Below are 12,586 nucleotides of genomic sequence, written 5' to 3' on the forward strand. Positions count from 1 at the left end.
CTCCCAGTCTATAAATGCACTACCTATAACTCTCTCTCTCTCTCTCTCTCTCACACACACACACACCACTTGCATAAGAGTTTGACTGGGATTACATAGGATGAATTTGTTAGACATTCAAGATGGCTGATGATCTGTGTGTGTGTGTGTGTGTGTGTGTGTGTGTGTGTGTGTGTGTGTGTGTGTGTGTGTGTGTGTGTGTGTGTGTGTGTGTGTGTGTGAGTGAGTGAGTGAGTGAGTGAGTGAGAGAGAGAGAGAGAGAGAGAGAGAGAGACCAATTATTTATATCATGGGCCTGCTTATGTTTAACTCAAAAATAAGCAAGTGGCAGGTAATTTTCATGCACCGATATGATACTACACAAAGTTATTCTAGATCTGAAGTGAAAAAGCCTATTTGCATTAGTTTCCAAATTAATTCCTTAGACAAGCATGATACAACTGTGTTACATGTATTTTTCAACTTTTCAGTTATTGCAATAAAAAAAATAATTAAATTAAAATATAAAAATGCAGTGGGTAAATTTAATGTGTGCATATCACAACTTACTTATTTTCTGACATATGACTTAACCGCACGGTTAATGAGAATAATATATTTCACACAACAGCATTTTATTCACAAAACTGTTTGCAACTACCATCTTCAATAATGACCTATACCTATGTTTTACGCTTTTGCATTCCACTGCAAGCATTCAATATGAAATATAGTACCTTGTTTGAGACAGTTATTGCTTTATGACTTCCAAAGGTCCATTCATAAAGCACGCCAAAACAAGATGCAGGGTAAACTGCTATTGTCCAATGATGCTGAACAGGTAATCTGCAAATAGATAAAAATCAAATAAGAACATTGAGTGAATGATGCAAAACCATATTACAAAATGAATATTTAAAAAGAAACCTACATTCATTTCATTGAAAGCTGCTCTTTTTGTAAACATACCTTTATATATATATATATATATATATATATATATATATATATATATATATATATATATATGTATGTATGTATGCAGAATATGTATATGGTTTAGTATTTAGTATCAAAGTATTCAGTGAAGCACTCACTTCACATATATCCATTAAAGTACCTAGCCATATTTCAATAAATTGTAAAACACACCACAGAGTTTTAACACATGATAGATCCAGAAGGGTGATGGCTATCCTCTCCTCAAAAAGTATCATCCCCATTTTTTTTTTTTTTTTTTCAATGTAAAACACTTTATTTTAAATAATTTTCTGTATTTGTGTGGATTTTATCATCAATAAGACTGAAGATTTATCTATCTTATTTTTTATCTTATTATTTTAGCATAAACCATCAAGCCTAGTTGGCAGAGTAGTTAGCATATCTGCTTTCCGACTAAAATGCTGTAGTTCAAATTCTGCTATTGGCATGGATGTCATTAGGTGGGAGATGAATTTCAACAAGCGGTGTGAGACCACTACCCTACTTATTGCAAGCCTGAAGTGCTTGGTAAAAGTTAATGGTTGGTCTCTGGTTCTTGATATATAATAAATGAATAACAATATAAAAAATAATTTTGAAAAAAATCTTAGCCTACCTACTGTATTAATGGTATATCGATTTACAACCTTCTATGTCTTGGAAGTGCATAAAAAATATATATATATAAAAATCTGTGGATTATAAACATATTGGATATTTACTAATGGACAACTCATTCTTCTATGGACATATTTACTAAAGGACAACTATTCATCTGTGGACATAATTTGTTTTTTTAAAATAAATTATGTCCACAGTTATGGTACAGCCCCAAACAATTCTTAACTGTTAACTACTATAACAAGCAGTGGGATTTGCTAATGGTGCTAACAGACAAAGCTTGTGCAAGCATTGATTACACAAACTTCCTTCAAGCAAGTAACTTTTCAGACATACTTCTCTGATGATAATACTACAGTTAATGAGATATCTAACAATAACTCTTTTGAAGTACCTAGCCATATTTTAATATAAATTATAAAACACACCACAGAGTTTTAACATATGATAGATCCAGAAGGGTGATGGCTACTCCCTCCTCAAAAATAAAAAATAAAATAAATAATAATGATAATAAATAAATAAATAAATAAAATGATAATAAATAAATAAAATAAAATAAAAACAAGAATTATCTTTTTATTTTTTATTTTAATTTTATTTGTAAGCAACTCCTAAACTAAACAAGGATTTGAAGTGGATAAATTAACTGTGGAAAGGGTACAAAGGCAGATAGCAAAGATGGTTTCAGGACTGTATAATGTTAGTCATGACGATCGGCTGAGGGAATGTGGACTACAGAGTTTGGTGGATAGAAGAAGGAGAGGCGATATGATTGAGACTTTTAAGCTGTTGAGAGGTGGTTACATTCGCTTGGTTGAACATCGTGAAGGAGTGATGACAAGGGGGCCCATCCCTGGAAGTTACGAAAGGAAACTGTGAGCAAGAGAGTGGTTTCCTTGCATGGAAGGTGGTTGAACCATGGAATGCAATGCCTGATAGAGTGGTGAGAGCAAGAATGGTCAATGAGTTTAAGGAATGGTATGATAGACTTTGTGTTTCCTAAGAGGGACCTGCCACGATGAGTCTTGATAGACTTTGTGTTTCCTGGGAAGGACCTCTCACAATGAGTCTTTTGATTCCATGGAGGCCTGAATAATAATAAAAAAAAATAATAATAATAAAAAAAACAGTGCGCAACCCTATCACACATTAAGCAAGTTAAAAGTTAGGTAAAGAGACATTACGGTCAGGTAAAGGTACATCTTGCTCTAGAAAACTGCTTGCATTTAATAACAGAATTGCAGCAGAACAAGTAAAGAGAAATGAAGATAACACAATGCTTGCTGATTTTGCAAGGATCTGACAAAAGTCCACATGCAAGGTTTGTAAATTAACTGAAAAGGGATAGGTATGAACAATAAACTTGTGACATGGATAGAAGAATAGCTGACTGACAGATATTAGAAAGTGATGTATGGAGGTGTTGAGTCTAAGAGAAGGAGGATAGCAAGTGGTATACTACACGATGATGTATATGGGCCATTGTTTAACCTATTCAGTAAGGAACCAGTGGTCGATGGACATTGCACAGTGCTTAAAAATAACAGGTTGTAAAGAATTAAACCATAAACCAGTAGCATTCGGGCAATTCCATTTATTTAAGTATTTAATAATTATCTTTTCTATTATTATTTTAACTTTTTCACTTTCTACTTTTCTCTTATCTTGCCAGAGGTCAGGCTAGGGTGAATAATTGACCAGGGCAGTAATGCAATATATTGAAAAGAATAACATGTAAGAAAGTTTTAAAGCGAATAAAAGTTGAGCAGCTCTCAGATGTAAACTGTAGACTAAAATACAGAAATATTATTGAAAAGAAAATGAAAGAGTGTGAGAACAGGAATCAAACCTTGGAGATTCAGTGGCAAACTCTGAAGGAAACATTGATTGATTCTGCCAGAGAGGCATGTGGTGAGGTTGTGTGCAAAGATAAAAAAATCAGAACTCCCTGGTGGACACAGGAAGTTAAAGAGGCAGTGAAGGAAAAGAAGAAAGCATATCAAAAGTTCCTGGCAAATAAGTCAGCTTTTACTCTTACAGAATACAGAGACAAATGTAAGAAAGCTAAACAGTGTGTAAAACTAGCTAAACAAAAGTCATGGGAGGACTTTGGCAAGAATATAGAAAATAAATATCAAGAAGGTGGCAAAATATTCTGGAGGTTGTTGAAGAAGCTTAGGAATGGAGGAAAGAGTGCTGTAAAAGGAATTAGAGATGATAAAGGTGAAATGAAAACAGGAGAAAAAGATATCCTTGAAGTATGGAGTAATTACTTTGAAAAACTGCTAAATGAAACAAGCAGTGATGACAGCACAGTGATAAAAAACACTGACCAGGCATGCAGTCAGGAATACATATCCATACTTGAAGTAGAAAAAGCCATCAAAGGCTTGAAATGTGGAAAGGCAGCAGGAGTAGATGATATTCGACCAGAAATGCTGAAGTATGGTGGTATAAGAGTCTTACAGTGGCTGCACTGCATAGTTCAGAAAGCCTGGACAGAGGGACGAATTCCCAATGATTGGAGTAGAGCTCTCATAGTACCCATATATAAAAAGGGAAATAAAACTGAATGTGAGAATTACAGAGGTATTTCCCTACTGAGTGTTCCTGGCAAGATCTATGCAAGTATACTTGAGAAACGGTTGAGAAGAATTGTGGAAGAAAAGCTTGGTGAAGAACAAGCTGGATTCAGGCCAAATAGAGGCTGTCAGGATCAGATCTTCACTTTACGACAAATAGTCGAGAAAGCATGGGAATATAACAAAGATCTGTATTTAAGTTTTGTTGATTTGGAAAAGGCATATGACAAGGTGCCAAGAGAGAAGCTATTCAATACGCTGCAGTTATATGGTGTCAATGGGGCATTATATCAAGCAATACTTAGTCTTTATTTGAGTTGTGAGTCAGCAGTTAGAATTGAAGGAAGTACAGGAAGATGGTTTAATGTTAAATCTGGTGTGAGACAAGGATGTACATTATCCCCTCTGTTATTCATTATCTATATGGATCACATTATGAAGGAATGTGGTATTAAACCTGATATCAAAATTGGAGATGTTAATGTCAGCTCTTTGCTTTATGCGGATGATGTTATACTTCTAAATAAATCCGCTACAAGTCTGCAAGATTCTCTGACTAAATTGAATAGCTGTTGTAATAGATATGGTATGAAGGTCAGCAATAAAAAGACAAAGACAATGAAAATAGGCAGAATCATTGAAAATGTCAACTGTGTTGTGAATGGAGAACCTGTGGAACAAGTAAAACATTTCAGCTACTTAGGCACAATTTTTACTGAAGATGGTAAACTAAATATAGAAATAGACAACAGAATCAGCAAAGCTGGTATCGTGGGAAGTCAATTGAATAAATTCATATGGAATAAGAAAGAAATTAGTCTGAACACTAAATTAGCTGTATACAAGACTGTGTTCAAACCAATTTTAACTTATGGATCTGAGAGCTGGGTCAGAAGTAAAACACTTGACCAAAGACTAGAGACCGCAGATATGAGAGTCCTGAGAAAGATTAGAGGCGTGAACAGATGGCATCAATGGCAATATCATATTAAAAATGAGGATATTAGGAAAGAACTTGACATTGTCAGCATCCAGGAATGCGTTAGCAGAGCTAATCTCAGATGGTATGGTCACTTAAATAGAATGGGAGAGGAAAGATTAGCAAAACAAGTGTTCTCTGCCAGGTTGGCAGGAAAACGACCCAGAGGAAGACCAAGATATAGGTGGATTGATACGGTACAAAGTGCCTTAGACGATAGAAATATAAGATCTGATAATGTTGGAGTCTTGACAAGTAACAGACTGATTTGGAGGAAAATTGTAGATAGGAAGTTAGTAATGATGTAATTTTTTCATGTAGTACTGTCATATCCTGTACACCCCTTGAGGGTACATGGCAGGAATTTGATGATGATGATGATGATGATGATATTATATTATACAATAATATAATAGTATAACATCCAATATGCATTATATGTATGTATGTACATATAAAATATTGAATAGCAGTGGAAGTTCAGAAATCTACAGTAGTTCACTTGTCACGTTCACTTGTCACGTTTCTCTTTACAGACTGCTAAATCCATAAACAATGCCTTTTAACACACTACTCCGCCATACTATAATTCTTTGATTTCTTTGTCTCAGTTACATTTGTATTTAATCCATACCGATATATCAAGGTTGAATTAATGAAAAAGTCATATTTCACATATACAAGCAACAAAACAGATGAATCATCTTATTATTAAAATACTCTGAATCAGAGACAGATATATAAAGCTTTTTCACTTGGTTAGAAAATAAATATACTTGGTAATAAATTATATTACCTGTTTAATCCTTTTTCCAAGCATATATAAACAAAGTTATCATGTGAAATATCTTCAGTACTTCACAATACAGGGAAAAACTGGTCTAGGTAGCGACCCTCCCTTAATGCATAGCATGATACGCTTCTAAAAGAAGGTGTGCTTTGCATTATGGAATATTAAGGCAAATGATGTAAAGTTGTCAGCCTCTATATGTAAGTGGCCTAGTTGTAAAGATACTACATACACAAACTTTGTATCTTCTTCTGTTCTCTTCTCTCCTAAACCTATTGGTTGGTAGGCAAGATGAGAAATTAATAATGGTTCTGTTTTGTGCAGTTAGTTTGACTGTTTGGTAGCTTTGTCCATTTTTGATGTCACTCGTGTATTGGGTACTTGGCTTTTCTCTATCAAGTCTTCCTTCCATCATTCTCTCAATCAAATTTGTATTAAAATCTAAATGTCTAATTAGGTGCCCATCCTATCACGGTATTTCTCCTTTTTCTCTTCATAAATTTAGTTTAATCCTTTATCCAAGTGTGAGCAAACAAAGTTTGTGCCTGAAAGTATCTTCAGGACTGGGGTAAGGTAGTGCAACACCTGGGAACTCATTGCAAATTTTGCAACGAGTTCCGGGTGTTGCACTACCTTACCCCGGTCCTGAAGATACTTTCAGGCACAAACTTTGTTTGCTCATACTTGGATAAAGGATTAAACTAAATTTATTACAGTCTAACCAAGTGAAAAATAAACGTTCAACACCTTTTTTTCTCTTCATTTATAACTCTTTCTGTCCATGCAATCTTCAGCATTCAGTGCCAATCCCACATATCAAAGGTCAGAAATCTTGATGTCTCTTTTATGAAGAGTCCATGTCTCTGATTCATAGAACATAATGCTCAAAAAAAAACTTTTGATGAAGTCCTTCTTTGTTCTCAGTGACTTATCCTTTGTAGATAATTATTAAATACCTTATTATTAAATTGTATTTTGCTATTCATATTCTCATGTCCCTTCCATTTCTTCCATATGATGTTATCAGATCTTATATTCTAGGTATAAGCTTTTTTCTATATCAATGAATGCTATGAGTATGGGTATGTTTATACTAAATGCTTTACAGTGACCTGTAGAAGAGTTTGTAGCTTTCCTTGTCCCCCATATTTCTGGTGAAACCAAATTGGTATTGGGTAGATTTTCTTTTATTTTTCTTTCAATACAGTGATAGATAATTCTACTTAAGATTTTATTTTATTTTATTTTATGTATTAATAAAAATAACAGAAGTAAAATAATGTTTTCTTATATGATGCAGACCCCCTTATCTCTATTTTAAAAGGGTCCCCCCCCCCTCTCTCTCTCTCTGTGTAAAAAACTATGCTTGTTTGAAAACACCATTTACATTGCTGCATTTCTATTAAAATTATAGATTAAAATTATCTCATACTGCAAAATTTCCTGAAATTTTCAAAGAAAACCTATATATTTTTCAATTGTTATGGAGATAAATACAATCTTGCATGACTGTTCATGTTTAAGCATACTATCAAGGCGACTAAAAAAAAAAAAAATGTGAATTTTTAAAATATGACCTATTACGAGGGTGGTCTGAAAAGTTCTTGCCCTAACAATGAAAAAAACAAATTTATAATTTCAAAATTATTTTTATTTTCAACATAATCTCCCTTAAGACAAATACATTTATTCCAGTGATGCTTCAGTGCCATTATCCCATCCCTGCAGTGGTTCTCAGTAAGATCTGCAAAATACCCCTCTACAGTTGCAATCACCTCGTGATTCGAATCAAAATGCTGACCAGTGAGAAAGGGTTTTAGTTTTGGGAAGAGATAGAAGTCAGAGGGAGCTAAATCTGGCGAATAGGATGGATTGTTCCAACAATTCATATTGTAGATTCTTTAATTTTCCCATTGCCAAAACACCTTTGTGGGCAGGTGCATTGGCCTGATGAAAGATGATTTGTTTCTTCTGCAAACTGGGTCTTTTCTCACAAATTTTTTAATCTAGTCTGGTTAAAAGATTGGAATAATATTCCCCGGTTATTGTTTTACCCTTTTCAGGATAATTAATAAACAAAATGCCTTTAGCATCCCAAAACACAGATACTATGACCTTTCCTGCTGATGGAACCGACTTTGTCTTCTTTGGCGCTGAAACAACCAGTTTCTGTCCACTGTTTTGATGCTGTTTGGATTCTGGTGTGTAATGGTGATCCAAGTCTCATCCATCGTAATAAATCAATGCACAAAATCAGTTTTATTTTTGTCAAAATGCTCCAAGCACTGTTCAGAGATTTTCATGCGAGTGTGTTTTTGATCTGCTGGGAGCAAGTGCAGCACTCATCTTGCACAAAGCTTTTTCATATGCAATTCTTCATGCAAAATATATCCTAAACATTCTTTTGAAATGCCTATAGTCTCAGCAATTTCATGCACTTGGACTCGCTGGTCATCCAATACCATATTGCGCACTTGATACAGCCACATTTAAACTTGACAGCCCATTTCTTAATCGTTGAAAACGAAAGAGAAGAGTTCCCATAAAATTTTATGAACTTCGAATGAATTTCTTTTGCCATTAAACCTTTTTTTTACAAAGAATTTTATAACTGCATGATACTCAATTTTTATCCATTTCAAGGGATACAGACAACACTTTTGCTTAAGACAGCTGTATAAAACAAACTACTTGATAGAATGACTTGCAATTTCCCATGGATGTTTATGACAGATGTACCAACTTAGAAAAAAAAAAAAAATCTTGCCAATAGTGTTGTCATCTATGGTCTAAGCCAAGAACTTGTCATATCACCCTCATATTCACGATTAAATACTAAACATTCCAGTAAACTAAGAACATTTAAAAAATGGCAAAGAAATTCTTTCTAACTAATCACACCCACAGCAGTACTATAGGTTTTAATCTTTCACTGCTATTTAAAAGTATACATAAATCTCACTACTTTTTTTTTTTTAACTATATTATTTTTCTTTTCATAATTCGATTTCTGGAATCAACTATTTTCCATACTGGGAATATCACAAAAAAATAAAATGAAATAAAATAATGCAGATTTAAATCTTTTTCAAGGATATTTATCAGAAAAACTTTATAAAATCTGGGATTTAAGAATGTCCTATTTAAGACTAAACAGATTTACTGTACAGAAGTAATACAACTGCATGTAACCATGCAGTAGTCCACTTGCAGTCCAGCACTGACAAGTGCTGGTACAGAATAGTGCATACATTTTGAGAAAAGAGCCACATATTGGTAGGACTGTAACAGAAGCATTTCCCCTTCTCTCTTTTCTGATCACAGTGATATTCACATTTGCATTGAACTGTACATACTCATATGAAATAGCAGATGATAATACTTAATCATCTGCTATTTCAGAGGTATCTATGACATTACTAACAGGTGTGACAAATTTTGATATTAACAATTATTTCATAAATAGTTTATAATAAATAATTTCTTTATGTTATGTGTACCTTTTTAACTATCCCTTGCAATGCTTTATATAGGCCAGACATTTCTATTTTTTATTTTATTTTTTCTTAAATTAAATGTGAAAATTCTGAATAGCTTTGTACCACTTGGGGTAAAATGAATTTTTTTTCCCATTGACTTTTTCATGGTTGGATTCACAATTTTTAAAGTTAGAAACATTTTTTAATAAACATTTTATTTGTACATATTCCATTTACAACAGACAAATTTTTACCACACTTAACCACATTAAATATAAGAAGATATTTTTCCAAATAATGTATTTTCTCCACCATATTAGAATTTGCTGCTAGTTTCTCAATGAATACCTCAAACGATACACAAATATTTGTCTTAAATGCTATAATAGCTCATAATGGCTAATATACAGTCTTGCCATAAACACTGTTGTGGATGTGCGTAGCATATATATGAGGGAAGAATGGAATTATACAGATGTGATGAATTGCATTTTAATAGCTTTGGAGTGAGGGAACAGAAGAAATCATTGCTAGATAGAAGTGCAGTGTGTGACACAAGTAAGAGATCAGCAGTAAGAGATGAAAGATCAGGAGAGTGGTATTGAAGAGAGAGAAGTGCTTGGCAATGGAAACAGTAGTAGTGTGAGAGATGGAGAGAGAGTGGGATCCTGGATGGACAGGGAGACAAGGCATGGGGAGAATGAATGTTAGAAGTAGTAGTGTATGTATGTATGTATGGGAATGATCATCATAGAGATGAAAGAGATCAGAGTGTGAGTGGAGAAGTTGAAATTGAGAGGATATATGTGATTAAAGGTGATCATTAAGCAAAGGCAGGGAACTCACAACCAACAAGTGGCTTGAATAGGAATAGTTATAGACTTAAAAGTGAACTGCTGCGTATATTTACAAATGGCAGGAGTATCAGAAATAAGGGACGTGAAATGATTTCAGTGATTGAGTTTATTTGTTTATTTATATGAGTTCCTAAAATCAATGGAATAAGTGAAACATGGCTGAACAAAGATGATATCCTAACAGGAATAGAAATGGAATGTTTTTTGAGTGGATAGAAAGGACAAGAAGGGAGGGGGAAGTGCTGCCGATGATAGCAGAGGGAATAATGTCCACATAAGGTAGCCGTGAAAGCTTTGGTGTAATGTTGAGGTTGACAGGAAGACATTTAGTTGGATGTTGTTAATGGCCAGGGAATATGGAGGGTGGTTGGAGTGATGAAGAACTGTAAAAACAACTTGGGTTAGTTAACAAAGGAAGAATGAATATTATGGGTGATTTTAATTATGGCGATATCAATTGGAATGAAGAAATAGCATTTAGGAATAAGGAAAATGAATTTTTCCTTATTCCTAAATGAATGTGAGAGATAACTATCTCAGGCAGTACATAAAGAAGGGCACACAAGGATCAAGAGTTTTAGATCTGATCATTTCATCAGAGGATGCAACCATGAGTGATGCTTCACACCTTCCTCCAGTTAATGAGAGTGATAATGAAGTGATCACCTAGGTTGTGGCTAGCCATATGCAGACTACTGTGAGAAAAGGATAGGTGTGGAAGTACAAGGCTGGTGATTACAACAGTCTAAGTGACAGCATGGAGCTACAGCATGGAATGAGGGGGGGGGGGGTTGAGCAGTAGGGAAATAAATGATACCTGGGAAATGACAAAGAAATATATAACAGCATCAATGTATGAATGTATTCTGAAGGTCAAAAGACTAAATAAGGTAGGTATAAAATGGATGAATGAGGGGATTAAGCATGAAATATGTTAGAAGGCACTATGCAGACAGTAAAAGATGAATAATGGTAATAATCAGTTACATGAAGAGTATAAAGAACAATCCAGGAGACTGACTTGGTAATTATTATTATTATTCAGGCTATCATGGAGTCAAAAGACTCATCGAAGGCGGTCCTTCCTAAGAAACACAAAGTCTATCAAGACTCATCGAGGGGAGCCCCCCCCCCTAAGATACACAAAGTCTATCATGCCACTCCTTGAACTCATTGACCGTTCTCGCTCTCACCACTCCATCAGGCATTGCATTCCATGGTTCAACCGCCCTCCATGCAAAGAAACCACTCCTCACCCTCTTAATCACAGTTTCCTTTCATAACTTTCAGGGATGGCCTCTTGTAATCACTCCTTCCTGCTGTTCAACCAAGCGAAAGAACTCCTCAGTGTCAACCCTGTAACCACCTCTCAACAGTTTAAAAGTCTCAATCATATCACCTCTCCTTCTTCTATCCACCAAACTCAGCAGTCCACATTCCCTCAGACAATCCTCATAACTATCATTGTACAGTCCTGAAACAATCTTTGTTATCTGCCTTTGTGCCCTTTCCACAGTAAATTTATAATCTTCAAATCCTGGGGACCAAATCTGAGAACAATAGTCCAAGTGTGGTCTGATCAGGGTCTTATACAACAGAATAGTAACTGTTTTATCTCTGCAGGTCAGTGTCCTTCTCATTATTACAGCAATCCTCTCTGTTACCTTTGCCATGTTTGCAATATGTCCCCTAAATTTCAGGTTTCTATCAATCATCAACCTCAGATCTCTTTTCTCCCCTACTTCCTCCAGTGCCAGCAAAGGTTGGTCAACTGGTAGAGCCTCTGCTACTAATGGCTCAGTTAAGTAAGTTTGAGCACGGTTAGTAGTTGGAAGGGGTCCAATCGTTCGATGCTGTCAGCACACCCTCCCTCAATGAGTCTTTGGACTCCCTGGAGGTGTCAAAATAATAATAATAATAATAACTCTTCCCATAGAGTATACAGTATCCCTTCGATGTTTCCCAAATCTCAAGACCTTACATTTTGCGGCATTAAACCGAGACCCCCATTCATTTACCCATCTATTTAGCTTATTCAAATCCTCTTGCAGGGCTGCCGCATCTGCACTATTACTAATAATCCTTCCCAGCTTCGCATCATCTGCAAACAACTGAATATCCCCTTGAAATCTGCCGACAATGTCATTGATATAAAGGTTAAACAATATAGGTCCCAGTACTGAGCCCTGTGGGACCCCACTTGTAACCCTCTGCTTCCTTAAAACTGCCCCACCATACACAACTCTCTGATAACTATTGTCTGCCAATCCTGAATCCAGTTGACCAATCTGACATCCAGACCCATGTGCTGCAAC

At 35.1% G+C, this 12,586-nt stretch overlaps 1 protein-coding gene across 1 annotated transcript in view; it reads right to left on the bottom strand.

Moving 5' to 3' along the window:
• The window catches only part of LOC150105440 (uncharacterized), a 763,287-nt gene that overhangs the window by 15,158 nt on the left and 735,543 nt on the right, over positions 1-12,586 (bottom strand). Inside the window, exon 13 of the mRNA XM_090394153.1 lies at positions 717-825. Within this exon, the coding sequence (XP_090250279.1) occupies positions 717-825 (109 nt within the window). The remainder of the gene's footprint in view (positions 1-716; positions 826-12,586) is intronic.

The sequence above is a fragment of the Typopeltis vanoorti genome, chromosome 6, assembly GCF_054136105.1.
Source record: "Typopeltis vanoorti isolate ZY-2024b chromosome 6, IOZ_Tvanoo_1.0, whole genome shotgun sequence".
NCBI classification, from domain to species: Eukaryota; Metazoa; Arthropoda; class Arachnida; order Uropygi; family Thelyphonidae; genus Typopeltis; species Typopeltis vanoorti.